This window comes from Mustela nigripes, chromosome 12, assembly GCF_022355385.1.
Source record: "Mustela nigripes isolate SB6536 chromosome 12, MUSNIG.SB6536, whole genome shotgun sequence".
Taxonomy (NCBI): domain Eukaryota; kingdom Metazoa; phylum Chordata; class Mammalia; order Carnivora; family Mustelidae; genus Mustela; species Mustela nigripes.
This window is the reverse complement of record NC_081568.1, coordinates 70,787,855-70,805,054: the sequence shown is the minus strand read 5'-3', so window position 1 is coordinate 70,805,054 and position 17,200 is coordinate 70,787,855. Positions and strand designations below refer to the sequence as shown.

At 38.6% G+C, this 17,200-nt stretch overlaps 1 protein-coding gene across 1 annotated transcript in view; it reads right to left on the bottom strand.

Moving 5' to 3' along the window:
* The window catches only part of HSPA4 (heat shock protein family A (Hsp70) member 4), a 53,267-nt gene that overhangs the window by 2,259 nt on the left and 33,808 nt on the right, over positions 1 to 17,200 (bottom strand). The window contains exons 8-18 of the mRNA XM_059417565.1: positions 16,647 to 16,723; positions 14,229 to 14,380; positions 13,610 to 13,716; positions 13,050 to 13,183; positions 11,895 to 12,076; positions 10,577 to 10,666; positions 7,364 to 7,516; positions 6,143 to 6,268; positions 4,519 to 4,626; positions 1,966 to 2,085; positions 375 to 536 (exon numbers count right to left, since the gene is read on the bottom strand). Coding sequence (XP_059273548.1) covers positions 375 to 536; positions 1,966 to 2,085; positions 4,519 to 4,626; positions 6,143 to 6,268; positions 7,364 to 7,516; positions 10,577 to 10,666; positions 11,895 to 12,076; positions 13,050 to 13,183; positions 13,610 to 13,716; positions 14,229 to 14,380; positions 16,647 to 16,723 — 1,411 coding nt within the window. The remainder of the gene's footprint in view (positions 1 to 374; positions 537 to 1,965; positions 2,086 to 4,518; positions 4,627 to 6,142; positions 6,269 to 7,363; positions 7,517 to 10,576; positions 10,667 to 11,894; positions 12,077 to 13,049; positions 13,184 to 13,609; positions 13,717 to 14,228; positions 14,381 to 16,646; positions 16,724 to 17,200) is intronic.

Below are 17,200 nucleotides of genomic sequence, written 5' to 3'. Positions count from 1 at the left end.
CATAACATTCTCAATCAACTTAAACCCAAGTTCTACCCCTCCCAACCAGAAGCCAAAAACTAAGATGCACTAATGAAGTTCCCTCTTAAGTGTCACTTTAAGGACCGTTAATTCTAAATAACAAGGCTGACAAGACTATGAAATATTCAAAGCCATAAATTACTTTTTTTTTTTAAGATTTTATTCATTTATTTGACAGGCAGAGATTACAAGCAGGCAGAGAGGCAGGCAGAGAGAGAGAGGAGGAAGCAGGCTCCCTGCCGAGCAGAGAGCCCGATGCAGGGCTCGATCCCAGGACCCTGAGATCACAACCTGAGCCGAAGGCAGAGGCTTAACCCACTGAGCCACCCAGGTGCCCCAAAACCATAAATTACCTTAATTTTAGCTTCAATCTCTTTTGCCTTGACAACTGGATCCATGGTCAGACTCTGCTTGTTCTGCAGATTCAGTTTGTTATTCATCCACTCCATGGCCTCATTCGTGCTTTTTTCCACCTTCACCATGTCAGCAGCATCCAAATGGTCATACTGGTCCTCCTGCAACCAGGAGACAACCAGGTAGGTGTCAAAGGATGATCCTCTCCCCACCCAAATATCTAGTTGTTAGCCATCTTTCAAAAAGGTACAATCTTTCCAAAAATGAAGGAAACTCAGCCTCAACATCCAAATGGACACTGAATTCCTTCAAAAAAAATTCAACTAAGAAAACATAACCCTAGTTTTTAGAACACTCAGGAAATACAACTTAAGGGCCAAAAACATACATAAGGGTAGCAATTAAAAGAACTGAATGTTATAAAAAGCACATGCCTGACATACAACTTACAAAGGGAATTTCACAAATAGGACATTACAGGCCACAAGATGTGAAAGCAGAGGTTTACGCAAGCTAGTTAGGAACCAAAACAATAATGAATACAATTTTTTAAAAATATTTATTTATTTGACAGAGCGATCACAAGTAGGTAGAGCGGCAGGCAGAGAGAGGGGGGGGAAGCAGGCTCCCTGTTAAGCAGAGAGCCTGATGCGGGGCTCAATCCCAGGACCCTGAGCTCATGACCTGAGCCGAAGGAAGAGGCTTCTGAATACAATTTTTTAAGAGAGACCTTCTAGAAAACAAAATTCTTTTAAAAATAAGACCAATAGGGGCGCCTGGGTGGCTCAGTGGATTAAGCCGCTGCCTTCGGCTCAGGTCATGATCTCAGTGTCCTGGGATCGAGCCCCGCATCGGGCTCTTTGCTCAGCGGGAGCCTGCTTCTCTCTCTCTCTGCCTGACTCTCCGCCGACTTGTGATCTCTCTGTCAAATAAATAAATAAAATCTTTAAAAAAAAAAAAAAAAAAAGACCAATAAATCTCTCGTTAAGTTTCTTACAATGACTGTCCATCAGGAACCTGGAGTAGAGTGGAGTGGTTAGAAACCCAAAATGTGTAGAGTCAGACCTCAGGCCAAACCCCACCTCTCAAGATTAATCTTTGGTGTTACTTAAGGACAGTGAGGCTTAAAGAAGTTACAAGTTACCTGTAACTATTACTGACATGATCACCTACCTACTATTAGGGTACTCTGTGGATTTAATGAAATAATGTATTTATGCAATGTATATCACACAGTGCTCAAAAAATTGTTAAGTTGTTTTCTATTCAGACAGTTCTACATCTGCATAACAAACCAAACCATACGGCCTAATGGTTCTCAGAAAGACCAGGACACAGCAGGTTAAGTCACTGATGAAGCATTTCACAGCAAGAAAAGGAAAGAGAACAATATTGCTCACTTCCAGATTCTCCTATTAAAGAGAGTAGCATATCCCAGGGTTCTTAGTAAGACTGTATGAAATATTCTACACATTACACTAACATCCCAAAAAACAGTATTATTAAACGACAATTTTAGAAAAGCAAAAGATTGCTATGTAAATGCCTCAAAACTTTACCAAAATAACAGTAGGAAAAGAAAAAATGTACCTTGTTTTTGAAAGAGCTGATTACTTTCATATACTGTTGGATCTGTTTCCCTAGTTCTTCAAATAATTTTGGTCTTTCTTCAGATTCCTGGAATCGCATCTTAATAGGTTGACCTAGATTCTTAACATAAGAAAGAATGCTTCAATTATCAGAGTAGTATTGTTTCTACTATTACTCAGATCTACTATGGATTAAAGTACATTTCATCACCATATCCTTCATGTAAAAAACCCAGTATCTCTTCCCATCCCACTGTAATCTATCATAAGGCTAGATATGAGACTATACCTCTATACCACTCCATGTGGAGCCACTTCAACTTGTCACCGGAGACCTAGTTCTCAAAACAGAGAGGGAGACAACCCAAAATGAGGTGCCTCCTGATGTGATATATAGTACTTAGTAAGAACCATACCTGCCAAAAATTTTTTTTGAAAACGAAATCTAATGAAGCCTCTAATTCTAACCATCAATTTACCTGATGGTGATAAATAGCACAGAAATGAATTAGATAATAATAAATAGCACAGAATGAAAATCAGCAAAATCCAGACCAGGTAAAAATCTGACCTAGGACATCTAAACTACTTTTTTAAATAAATGAATAAGGGGGCAGAAATGATGGAAGAACTACACAGAATGAAGAGACAAAGCAGTAAAATTTACGGTCCTTATGGGGATTTTCATGGTCAAACTAACAACTAATTTATGAAACAATTGGAACATGAAAACTGAATGCATGGGGACACCTTCTTCTTTTTTTTTTTTTTTTTTAATTTTTATTTATTTATTTGACAGACAGAGATCACAAGTAGGCAGAAAGGCAGGCAGAGAGAGAGGAGGAAGCAGGATACCCGCTGAGCAGAGAGCCCGATGCAGGGCTCGATCCCAGGACCCTGGGACCATGACCTGAGCCAAAGGCAGAGGCTTTAACCGACTAAGCCACCCAGGTGCCCCTGGTGACACCTTCTTAAACATGGTAATAGTATAGCTTAAGGTTACAACATTTTCTTTTAAATATATACTGAAATATTTTCAGATTAAATATAACATGAGGGACTTTCTTCAATAAATGGGAGTGGGAGGGAACAGAAAAGAAACAAAAACTGGCCATAAGCTGACAGCCGTTAAAGCTATTGTTGTACTTGAAAGTGTTTGACATCTCCTATAGTAAAAAGTAAAGCAGGACGCCTGGGTGGCTCAGTGGGTTAAGCTGCTGCCTTCGGCTCAGGTCATGATCTCAGGGTCCTGAGATGGAGTCCCTCGTCGGGCTCTCTGCTCAGCAGGGAGCCTGCTTCCTCCTCTCTCTCTCTCTCTCTCTCTCTGCCTGCCTCTCTGCCTACTTGTGATCTCTCTCTCTCTGACAAAAATAAATATATCTTTTAAAGAAAAAAAAGTAAAGCAAAAGACTTCTTCAGAGACATGGCACTGGAAGCTCTTCTTATCCTTCCGTAATGACAAGAAGACTGCAGGCACCATCCTTGAACAATTCCATTTCAGAGGTTCATCAAAGTGGCCAATTTGACAAAGTAATCCACAGAAATGTGAAAACTTCTTGCACATTTGCATCCTTTTGCCAACAAAGGCCTCAACCTTATATCATTTTTTGTATTTTTTTTTTAATTTTATTTATTTATTTTGACAGAGAGAGATCACAAGTAGGCAGAGAGGCAGGCAGAGAGAGAAGGGGAAGCAGGCTCCTCACCGAGCAGAGAGCCCGATGCGGGGCCAAATCCTAGGACCCTGAGACCATGACCTGAGCTGAAGGCAGAGGCTTTAACCCACTGAGCCACCCAGGCACCCCTGTATTTTTTTTTTAATTAAGTTTTATTAAAACACAATCACTTCATTCATTTATAGCCCCTAACTCAGAGGAAAGCCATGACGGTGGACGTGCACTAAAACATTCCATGTACCAGGAACGAACCAGGGACCTTTAGATCTGAAGCTTAACACTCTCCCAACTGAGCTATTTCAGCACCCTCATTTTTTTGTACTTTTAACCCTAATGGTTAATGATCAGATTCCTTAAATACAAAACCAGTCACTTTAACGAAAATCAAAACTATATAAACAACCCCGCCTCAACTGCACTACAGGTGCCTTTAGGACAAGTCACATCTTTCTAGTCTCAAATGCCACACCAAGAATGCAATCTCCGTCAGAAAAACATTTTAAATCCAAACTGAACTTTCAGAAAAATAATTTTGTTACTATAAGGTTCTAAAAATAAGAAAATGACCATATGTGATAAAGGGTATAGTTCTTCCATCACTTTCAGCCTGTCTTCATTACTTGATATGAGAATTCCTCCCAATTTTGAGATGAATTCTTTGAAATTACAGCATGGGTTTGAGTTTCAGAACACTTCTGCTTTCAAGACGCACTTTTTTAAAGGAAAAAAAAGAAAATACAGAAGGAAATGCTCTCCATCCTCCTGCTTTATTTAATTAAGCTCTAGGCCCAACATCAGGCTTGAATTCACGAATGTAATATCAAGAGTCACATAACTCCACCAACCAAGCCAGCCAGGCACCCCCAAGAAGTACTTACTTTTAATTCCGCTAATTTATCGACATAAACTTGCTTTGGCTGGTCTTCTCCATCTTCATATAACCAATTTTCAGTATCTTCTAGTTTCAAGGTAAAACTGTTACGATCCTAAATATGAAGAAAATATTATGTCGGGTCAGTCAAAAATCAGCTGAATGACCAGTGAAGTCACAGGCAAAGACTGCAGTATCTGAGTTTGCTTTAAAATACAGGGTGAGAGAGGGGATGTGAGGGGAGGGGACAGACAAGGGACACAGACAAGAATGGCAATGTCGTTTTGCTTGATAACTACAGATGGTTTTATTATTCTCTGCTGCAGGGGATAGGTTTAAAATTTTGGATTAATATGGTTATTTGAAAATTTCAGAAATAAAAACTGCATTTAAAAATGTGTAAGCTGGGGGGCCTGAGTGGCTCAGTCAGTTAAGCATCTGCTTCTTCCTCTCCCTGCCCACTCGTGCTCATGCTCTCTTGCGCTTTCTCTCAAATAAATAAAATCTTCTTTAAAAAAAAAATAATAATAACGTAAGCTATAAAAAATAAACCACCCAGGCAGTGGTTCAGTGGGTTAAAGCCTCTGCCCTCAGCTCAGGTCATAATCTCAGAGTCCTGGGATCGAGCCCCACATAGGGCACTCTGCTCAGCAGGGAGCCTGCTTCCCCCTCTCTCTCTGCCTGCCTCTGCATACTTGTGATCTCTATCAAATAAATAAAATCTTAATAAATAAATAAAATCTTCTTAAAAATGTGCCCTATATAAAACACTGTATTGGCTATTTGAAAGCTGCTAATAATAAACAAGAATAAAGGGGCGCTTGGGTGGCTCAGTGGGTTAAGCCTCTGCCTTCGGCTCAGGTCATGATCCCAGGGTCCTGGGATGGAGCCACACATCAGGCTCTCCGCTCAGCAGGGAATTTGTTTCCCTTCCTCTCTCTCTCTGCCTGCCTCTCTGCCTACTTGTGATCTCTGTCAATTAAATAAATAAAAATCTTTCATTTAAAATAAACAAACAAGAGAAAATAAGTTTTTAAACTGTGTATAGTGACAGATGTTAAACTAGACTTGTATGATCATTTCATAATATATACAAATATCATTATATTGTACTCCTGAAAGTAATGTTACGTTGTCAATTATACCTCAATTTTTTTAAGTGAATTAAAATACAAAAACATGAGAGAAGGGTGGGCTGACTTAAGGAAAAACACCAGGTAAATAATGGCATGCAAATGTATCAAAAAGTGATGCATTACAAAAAAAGAAAAAGAAAAAAGTGACATATGAAGACAAGACTTTGGGAAACAATGCATTATAAGAAATATAAAACTTGGAGCCTCTGGGTGGCTCCACTGTTAAGCATCTGCCTTTGGCTCAGGTCATGATCCCAGGGTCCTGGGCTCTCTACTCAGGGGGAAGCCTGCTTCTCCCTCTTCTACTCCCCCTGCTTGTGTTCCCCCTCTTGCTGTCTCTGTCAAATTTAAAAAATATATATATATATATAAAACTTTTCCCCCAAAAAAAAACATTTTTAATCATTTGACTGTCTACCTACAGATGTCAACAAATGTGCCTACCACATTTAAGGCTGCTCCCAGAAGACACCAAGTAGGTAGGCACATACTTACATCTTCACTCACAAACTTCTCGTATTCCCCACTAAGCTTGTCTCTCATCTCGTACACATATTCTTCCACTGCATTCTTGGCATCATTCCTCTCCTTCTCCAGTTTATCCTGCATGATCATCTTACCCTGAGAACAGTATAAATGAGATACTCAGACAACTGAGACAATATCCTCCTAAGTACTAAGTACTGTAATTATAAAAGTGGAGATTCCTTCTTCCCCAAATCCTTTTAGTTCTGCAAATAATCCAAGAAAGGAAAAGTGGAAGCATTAGTCCCCAATAAATGATGAAGATCAATGGTGAGCTCTGTGAGTATCTTAGAAAAAGAGTAATAGAAATATCAAGATTTAGAAATTCAAAAGCAAAAACAAGAAGAACTTAACAAGAACTTTAAGAAACTATTAGTATCAGCTCCATGTCACAAGGTTGTATACTCTGCTGTAGGATTACTATACAATACCAACAAAATCAAATGATTCATAGTATAAATGTTACAGTTCTGTAAAACAAATCTAAGATCCAAGGAATACATGACAGAAAAACTTCAGAGACAACAATTCAGTAATTCGTGCACCAGGTTGGCAAACCTTGCACTACTCATAGTACCAAGAGTTCAACACTGACTAGCAATAAGGAAGAGAATACACGAAACAGCACTACCACTAATGCTTTAATTTCTCCTACTGATCAACATCCATGACCCACCACCTCAAACATCCCAAGCTCTCAAGTGAACAAGCACACACACAAACTTCAACATGAATGATACCACCCCTATACCAAAGACATGTCAAAGATCTTGGGACGCCTGGGTGGCTCAGTTGGTTGAGCAGCTGTCTTCGGCTCAGGTCATGATCCCGGCGACCTGGGATAGAGTCCCGCATCGGGCTCCTTGCTCAACAGGGAGCCTGCTTCTCCCTCTGCCTCTGCCTGTCATTCTGTCTGCCTGTGCTTGCTCTCTCGCCCTCTCTCTGATAAATAAATAAAATCTTAAAAAAAAAAAAAAAGATCTCTTAAGAGAGCCTCTAGCTATAGACACATAAAACCATAAAAGAGTCGGTATCACATGGAATTTGCCCTTGAAGTATCCAAAAATCTAAAATTACTGCCTTAAACTCCGAACAATTAAAAATACATAAAAGGTCACTAGACAAAGCATTTGATTGCTATGGCCACATTAATCTGTTAGCTTCTTGCTCTAAGAGAACTGAAATAACCACCTCATTTTCAATGTACAAGTTGAGCATCTCCCTGTCTATCTGCCACAATAGCTGATTCTCAATTGGCAGGTCCACAGTACTGGTCTTCACTTTTGCCTTCTTGGCTTGAGGTGGTTGGTCCATCTTTTTGTCTTTTGATCCAGCTTGAGAGGTCTAAAATAACAAGAAATCATTATTAACAAACACGTATACAGACTATCTTAAACTTCTAAATGGGTCATGTTTTCAAGAGTGCTTTGGTTTTTTATTAGTTTTCTAATGATATAAATAATCTGGGATGATTACTTATAATATCTAGTTACAGTAAGTATTATACTACTTAAAGTAAGTATTATATGAGTAGTCAAATCCACAGAGACAGAAGTAACGGTGGGTGCCAAGGGTTAGGGGGAGGGAAAGAGAGAAATTGGGGAGTTGTTGTTTAATGGGCAGAGTATCTATTTGGCAAAATGAAAAAGTTCAGAACACTGGCTGCACCACAGCATAAATATACTTACTACTACTGCACTTTATGTAAACACACACACACACACACCTCCCATAACCCCACAATCAGCACATCATCACTATTAAACCTTCTATTTTCTTATATTTTCTATTATATGAGTACTTGCACAGCCAAATGGAAGTAACTGAATTTTATTAACTGATATGAAAATGAGTAACAGACTGAAACCACCTACAAGCTCTGTAAAACTTTTTTAAATACCACAATCAGAAATACCACGAAGTGAGACTATATATTACAATGTCATAATGTGAGAAAAAAACATGCTTTCAGGGGCACCTGGGTGGCTCAGTAGGTTAAAGCCTCTGCCTTCCGCTCAGGTCATGATCCCAGGATCCTGGGATTGAGCCCCGCATCGGGCTCTCTGCTCAGCAGGGAGCCTGCTTCCCCCCTCTCTCTCTCTGCCTGCCTCTCTGCCTACATGTGATCTCTCTCTCTCTGTCAAATAAATAGAATTTAAAAAAAAAATACTGGCACCAAACTTAAACATGAAAACATGGAAGTCAGAATTAAAAAACAGGATTGTAAAGGATTCAAAAATGTTAGAGTCATTTAAATAAATACCTGGGATAAATTTATTATTTACACTATCTACAAAATGTAAATATGTAAATGTAAATAGTTAATTATTTAAAACACTATCTTTTGGGGTGCCTGGGTGGCTCAGTCATTGAGCGTCTGCCTTTGGCTTGGGTCATGGTCTCAAAGTTCTGGGATCAAGCCCCGCATCGGGCTCTCTGCTTGGCAGGAGGCCTGTTTCTCCCTCTCCCACTCCACCTGCTTGTGTTCCCTCTCTCACTGTGTCTCTCTCTGTCAAATAATATTAAAAAAAAAAAAAAAAACTTTTTATTTGTAAGTGACATATCAGATAAAGGGCTAGTATCCAGAATCTATAAAGAACTTATCAAACTCAACACTCAAAGAACAAACAATCCAATCAAGAAATGTACAGAAGACATGAACAAACATTTCTGCAAAGTCGACATCCAAATGGCCAACAGACACATGAGAAAGTGCTCAACATTGCTGGGCATCAGGGAAATAACAAATCAAAACCACAGTGAGATTCTACCTTACACCAGTCAGAATGACTAAAATTAACAAATCAAGAAATGACTGATGTTAGCTAGGGTACTGAGAAAGGGGAACCCTTCTACACTGTTGGTGGAAACGCAAGCTGGTGCAGGCCACTCTGGAAAACAGTATGGAGGTTCCTCTAAAAGTTGAAAATAGAGCTACCCTACAACCCAGCAATCGCACTACTGGGTATTTACCCCAAAGATACAAATTATTCGGGCACATGCACCCGAATGTTTATACCAGCAATGTCCTCAATAGCCAAACTATGGAAAGAGCCTAGATGTCCACACACAGATGAATGGATAAAGAAAATGTGAAGTGTGTATACACATAATACACACACAGGAATACTATGTAGCCATCAAAAATGAAATTTTGCTATTTGCAACATGGATGGAACTAGAACTAGAAAGTATTATGCTAACTGAAATAAGTCAATCAGAAAAAGACAACTATCATGATCTCACTGATACGTGGAATTTGAAAAATGAGGCAGAGGATCACGGGAAAACAAAAAAAATGAAACAAAACGAAACTAGAGAGGGAGACAAACCATAAGAGACACTTAATCTCGGGAAACAAACTGAGGGTTGCTGCGGTGGGGGGTGGTGGGTGGGATGGGGTGACTGGGTGATGGACGGACACTAGGGAGGGTATGTGCTATGGTGAGTGCTGTGAACTGTTTAAGACTGATGAATCACAGACCTGTACCCCTGAAACAAATAATAATAATAATGTTAATAAGAAGTAAAATAAAATAAAATAAATAAAAATAAAACACTATCTTTGGGGCACCTGGGTGGCTCAGGACATTAAGTGTCTGCCTTTGGCTCAGTTTGTGACCCCAGGGCCCTCCCTGCATTGGGTTCCATGCCCTTTAGGAAGTCTGTTTTTCCTTCCACCCTTCTACCACTCATGCGCTCTCTCAAAAAAATAGATAAAATCTCTTTATAAATAAATACATAAAAATTAAAAAACTATCTTTAGACAAAAGACAAGTGTGAGAGAGGTAAAAAAATTTGAAAAAATTACATCTCATTTATCAGAAAAGAATAAATTATGGACAGGATGAAAAAGAGTAATAGCCATTCAGAAACCAACATGAACCAATCACCAGCCTGGTCAAATTATGGTTTTTGAGTGCATTCTTCCCAAATTCCAAAGGGATTAGAGTTCAAAGTTCTTGCCAAACATAATTTCCAAACTCACTACAAAATCTTACTTAAAAACTTCATTTATGTAAAGAATTCCTAATCCAGTTTACCCTTAAACAAAACAGGTTTGAACTGCAGAGGTAACAGTACAGTACTATAAATGTATCTTCTCTGCTTTATGATTTTCTTAGTAACATATTCTTTTTTGTAGTCTACCTTACAGTAAGAACACAGTATGTAACACCTATAACAAAGAGGAGTTAATCAACTATTCATGTTATTCTGGTCAACAGAATAGGCCACTAGTAAAGTTTTTGGAGTCAAGTTATATGCAGATTTTTTTTACTGCACAAGGGTCAGTTTCCCTAATCTGCACACTGTACAAGGGTCAACTGTGTAACTACCTTCTAAGACATAGCATCTCATTTATGTAAACAGATTACAAATCCTACTCTAAAACACAACTCATACCTCCATTTCTTCAGACTCTGCCTTATTTTCTGCTAGTGTCTGCTGCTGCTGGTCTTCAGCATGTGGTTCCTCCTGGTCCACCTGCATCTTCTGAAAAACAGGTCACATCAAATCCTCAAAGTAGGAAATACTAACAAAAGACTAAGCAACCTTCATGACACACTGGCAAAATACCATGGTATGGAATTCCTGATCAATTACCAGCCATCAAGATGCTTAGACTGAAATTCCAGTTATAACACATGTTACCTATTAACAGGAAGTTCTCTTCTCTGTCTCTCAGTTAATAAATCTGTACAATGGAGTAAACACTTGCCCTACCCTACCGTATACACACAGGGGTAGCTGTGAAAATGCTTTGTAAACCACAGCAGTACTCATCTTAATATTTTACACAATATTTCTGAAGCTAGCAGGAGTTTCTCCATGCTCCCTCATGAGTAAATTTCTCTCAAAAGTCTCAACATTTTCAAGCAGTTTTTAAATTAGTCTTTTCATCCTCACAAGTACAACCATTGTGCACATTAGGGTAGGTGAACACCTTGAGAATTCTGTTAAAAAAGAACAGAATGGGGGTGCCTGGGTGGCTCAGTCCATTGAGCTTCCAACTCTTGGTTTCAGCTCAAATTATCATCTCTTGGGTTGTGGGAATGAGCCCCACATTGGGCTCCCCGCTCAGTGGGGAGCCTACTTGAAGATTCTCTTTCTGCTCCTCCCCCAACTTGCATGCATACATGCATGCTTTCCCTTAATTAAATAAATAATTCTTTTTTTAAAAAAAAAAAAAGCCTGACAATAGTGACAAAGAAGGAAAAAGTTTGTGGAGACTTGAATCACCAGCTCTGAATGTCTGCAGCTCCTAAAAATGACTCCAGAAGCTTTTATAAATGACACCTGGGCCTTCACCCAGACGAACTCAGTATGACCTCTGGAGACTCCCAACACTTGTAGTTTCATAAAGCTTGATTTTGATGCACAGTAAGGATGAGACCCAGGATATGATTCCAATAAATGAGTGTAAAATCAACTTATGAAAATAATCAGCCAAGACTCAAAGCATTCTTCAGTAATTGAGAATCGAAAACAACTCAACTTGAGAATTACATGGTCTGAAGAGAGAACCCACTATATTTCATTTCTATTACATAGACTGCATGAAGAGCTTCTGCTAGTTCATCCGTGGTGGGATAAGGGGACAGAGTGCACTCTTGGCAGCTGTCACAAGGTTCCTCACTTGCCACCCAGTCAATCTTAGAATTTCTAGACAAGTCACCTTTATACCATCATAAATTTAAAATGTATAAAATGGCCAGATTACCTCTTCCTCCTTTGCATTCTGATCTGTTTCCATCGGTTCCTCATTTTCCTCAAACTTGAGCACTTCCACTAGAGATGCACTGGACACACTAAAGATGCCATGAACGTTTACTCGAACCTTGACTTTCACTTTTGAACTCGAGCCATCAGACTGAGGAGTGACTTTCTGAACTAAAAACTGAGCTAGGGACATATGAAACAAGAGAAAACATAACCTGTGAGGATGAATTCAAACACGAATATATGCCCATACGGCCAAGTTACACCCATTTCTCAGTGACAGGTCAGTAATATGACACTTCAAATAAATCAAATCATCAGATTTCTCCTCCTTCTCTCATAAATAGTCAAACTCTTAGTACTACTTGTCCCAGCTGAGGACTAACACATCTCCTAACCCTATGAACATTTTCTTACCTCTTGTCCCTTATTCCAATTAATCTTTATATGCCACTGCCAGGTTAGTTCCTAAACCAATGTCACATCTCCTCTACTGAAAAAAACTCTAGTGATTCCATACCGTTTCTGTCATTTATCAAGAAACTGACATACATCGAGAGTCAGTTATTACATCAAACTTTTACTTGCTTTTTAATTCACAAAATATAATTTCTCATTCTTATTCCTGTTTTACAAATGAGGAAAACAGAGTACGTTAACCTTCCCACAGCTTCTAAGTGCCATTCAGGATATTCCTAATACTTTACTCATGTATTCGAAGTCTGTGATGATCATGTAATTCTAGTTTCTTTCCTCAGCTAGTACAATTTCCGTATTTTAAGAGTTTCTAAGGGTCTATAAAGACTCTAGCCAACATGGTTCCATATCCTAGGGTACCGACTTAACAATTTTCTAATGATTTTCTGCGTCCATCATTTAATTCTGTGTTAGGGTCAACATTGAGTTTAACTCCTTTTCAGTATCTACGTATTATCACATTATGTACAAGGTATACCCACTATATGCATTAACCAAGAAATATTGCCCACACAATAGAGATCAAATTAAACAGTAACCATCCTGCTAGTAGTGAACTGGTCACAACCTACAAGAGATTTATTTTGTGGGATTTTCAATACCAAATTTCAGAATACTTGCTCTCTCCCAATTCTAAGTACATAAATTTTCGTTTTTTAAAGTTTCAAATTCTACTTACCTATAGCAGGATCTGGATAGGGCAAATCCTGTGGGGAACTATAATAGGCCTCAAGAGTAAAAGGTTCCTTTCTATAAAATGTGAGTACTTTAGAGAAAGGAGCAGAATGATTTTTTGAAAAGACTTCACAGTCACTAGATGGGAGGAAAAAGACAAAAACACACAAATTTAAGATATTCCTGAAAACTTTCACCAATTTACTCTACATCTGTAATTATTACATGGCTCATGCTCTCTCATCTGTCATTTCTGGAATATAAAAGGTTCCAAAAGGGGGATGAGAGGACTTACATATATATCCATAGATAGATATATGAAATCAGTTTTAAGAAAAGGAAGTACGTAAGTAAGTACGTAAAAGGCACTAATTACTTCAGCAGGATCAATTATAATAAAACTAAGTAAGGACACAAAATTTATTCTCAAGATTAAGGCATCACTTTTCCTTCATGCACTGTAATGAAATGCTACAAATCTGCAAAAGTTGAAATGGAAGGCAATATTTTACTCATACTTAACACTAAGTTAACTTTAAGTATAAAAATAATAAATGTTATTACCTTGACCCTTCTTCAGCTGGAGAATTCCATCTCAGAGATATTGGATACGGTACTACATCAGTTATAGAAAATTCTCTGACTTTGAAAGCAGGCGATAAGATTGCACACTAGAATAATAATTTTTAAAAATTCCATATGAGAAGCACAGACATTATGTTATGATGAGACCTATAAATAAATGACTTCAAAAAACCACCATCAACGGTTTTTAGGTGTTCACATTAATAATTTAATGATGTGTAAGTGGTTTTAAAAACTGCTATCATTTGTCAAATTAATTATCTAGCCATTACTTACCATTTTTCCATTAATCCAAACCTTTACTTAACTGATGTATGATGCTACTTCATATACAGACAACAGATAATGTGCCAAATACTAGTAATATTTCAGGCCTACCTATGTTTCTACTAAATTAATTCAGGTTACTACATGTTACAGAGTACAATTCCATTTAACACCATCTTTGATATCCATTATAAAACTAAAATGTCAAAATCTTACACCCAGAGATCAGGCTAATAAGCTAACCTCAGATTACTAGCTGGATACAGAAAAAGCAATCCCATCTAGGCACAATGATCTATAAATGGATGGCTCCCTATGAGAGAAAGCTCACCTGCAACGCACAGCCTCGAGTGACAGCTTCATCAGCATTTAGTGTCGTACTAAGTTCTTTACCAAAAAATTTGCTGATCTTCTCTTTTACTGCAGGAATTCGTGTCGCGCCACCAACTATCTCCACTGCATAAATATCTTCTTTCTTTAACTCTATTTTTAAATTATTAGAATTGACACTTAGATGAAAACAACTTTTAAATCAGTATTTTACAACAAAATAAGAGCGCAATGTAACATCTTAACACAACAAAGTAACTTACAGATCTATAACAAAACCCAGCCATTCCTTCACCCCCTCATCACCACCATACACATACACACAGACATACAGACACACACAGTTGCAGCATCTGAAAATAGGTATGTTCTGATACACCAAGAAAGAGGGGCAGTGTGGCACAATACTAGAACTTCTCATGAACTCAAGAGGACAGAGGTATGAATACTAAATGCCCTACAGCACAGAGACCCCATAATCTCTGAAACAGTCCCATGCAAAAAATTGTTAAAACATCAATACTTAAGTTAGCCACAGGGAAAATAAGAGGGCCTTGAAATACTGAGTTACTTCTGACATGAAAAGGAAGGAAGGAAAGAAGGAAGGAAGAGGGAAAGAAAGAAAGGAAAGAAAGAAAGGAAAGAAAGAAAGGAAGAAAGAAAGGAAGAAAGGAAGGAAGGAAGAAAGGAAGAAAGAAAGAAAGAAAGACAGACGTATTCAAAGCACACCTAGCCACATGAGCACTTCATCCAGAACACAGGCATAGTAGATTATTAACACAGGTACAGCCTCCACCTTAAAGAAGTAAAGGTACACACCAAAGCTCTTCACTCACTCATAGAATATTCCCAACACCGCCTGATTTCCTGGTCTCATTTTATGTAACAAACAGTGATGATATGTTTGAAGGGCTCTTTAAAGAAATGGGCTATCCCAGTATGGAAAAAAAAAAATGCCAGTTTAACATAATCACTCTGATTTAAGAACTGACCTTTGTCAAGATGACAGTACATGTCAACACTGATATACTTAGCAACCAACACAACAGTGGACTCCAAGTTAAAGTATGCTAAAGGTTTTAGGAAAATTAGTGATACATTACTAAATCAGATGTCTACTTTTAGCTAGAGATAAAATTAAAACATCCTTTTATTTTTTTTTTTTTTAAAGATTTTATTTATTTATTTTACAGAGAGAGATCACAAGTAGGCAGAGAGGCAGGCAGAGAGAGAGAGAGAGAGAGAGAGAGAGAGAGGAGGAAGCAGGCTCCCTGCTGAGCAGAGAGCCCGATGCGGGACTCGATCCCAGGACCCTGAGATCATGACCTGAGCCGAAGGCAGCGGCTTAACCCACTGAGCCACCCAGGCGCCCCTAAAACATCCTTTTAAAATAGCTATGTGGTGACATCCTCTTGTGGCTGTATTTCTCAGTCAGCAAAATATTCAGACAGAAAACCCTGTACAACTACCACAAGCAGCAATGCAAAAGATGATTTTTCCCACTATAAAATAAATGCGATGTTTATACCCATCTGAGTCTGAATTAGCTTTCTTTTTTTTAATGGGTTAATTTTTTTTTTTTTTTTAGATTTTATTTATTTGGGATGCCTGGGTGGCTCAGTTGGTTGGACTGCCTTTGGCTCAGGTCACGATCCTGGAGTCCCGGGATCGAGTCCCGCATTGGGCTCCCAGCTCCACAGGGAGTCTGCTTCTCTCTCTGACCTTCTCGCTCATGCTCGCTTCACTATCTCTCAAATAAGTAAAATCTTAAAAAAAAAAAAAAAGGGGCGGGGGGGCCTGGGTGGCTCAGTGGGTTAAAGCCTCTGCCTTCGGCTCAGGTCATGATCCCAGGATCCTGGGATCGAGCCCCGCATCGGGCTCTCTGCTCAGCAGGGAGCCTGCTTCCTCCTCTCTCTCTGCCTACCTGTGATCACTGTCTGTCAAATAAATAAATAAAATCTTTAAAAAAAATAAAAATAAAAATAAAAAAAATTAAAATTAAAAAAAAAAGAAGAAGAAGAATTTTATTTATTTATTTGACAGACAGAGATCACAAGTAGGCAAAGAGGCAGCAGCGGGGGGGCAGGCTCTCCACGGAGCAGAGAGCCGAATGTGCGGCTTGATCCCAGGACCCCGGAACCATGACCTGAGCCAAAGGCAGAGGTTTTAACCCACTAGCCACCCAGGCGCCCCTGAATTAGCTTTCTAGGGAAAACTATTCAATTTCCCGGGACACCATTATCAAAAGAGGTGGGGCGGGGGGGCGGTGATCCAGAGGAAAGATACACATAGAAGCTTAATACAGCAATGAAGTAAGCGATCTATATAATGAAAATCTGTGTAACTTTAAAAAAAAAAAAAAGTAACATTTTCCAAAGAGCCATGATTATACAAACAATTGAGTCACAGTAATACTTACTGGCTTGTTCCAAAACACTACGAAGTGGTGGCTCCACTCTAGCTAAGAGATCATCGCACATCTCCAGAAATTTGCCCCTATGAAGAAAAGGGCAAGAGGTTTAAAATCACATTCCACTCTTATGTGGGAAAATAAATGGCTATAATCAAAAAGGCAGGTTTTAACAAGTATTGGCAAGAATGCAGAGAACATGAATCCCTCATACATTCCTGGTAAGAATATACAATGGTGTGGCCATTTTGGAAAAGAATTTGGCAGTTCTTCGAAATGTTAAACAATGTTACCATATGACCCAGCAATTTCATTCTAGGTATATAACCAAAAGAAATGGAAACATATATCCACACAAAAACTTACACATAAGTGTTCTTCACACAGCAGCATTATTCACAACAGCCAAAAAAGTGGAAAAAGAACTAATTTCCATAAAGTAACATTCAGGAATAAAAAGGAATACAGTAAGAGGCTCATAGTTGTTAAAACATGGATAAAACTTCAAAAAATTATGGAAGGTGAAAGAAGCCAATCAAAAAAGAATACATATTGTATGACTC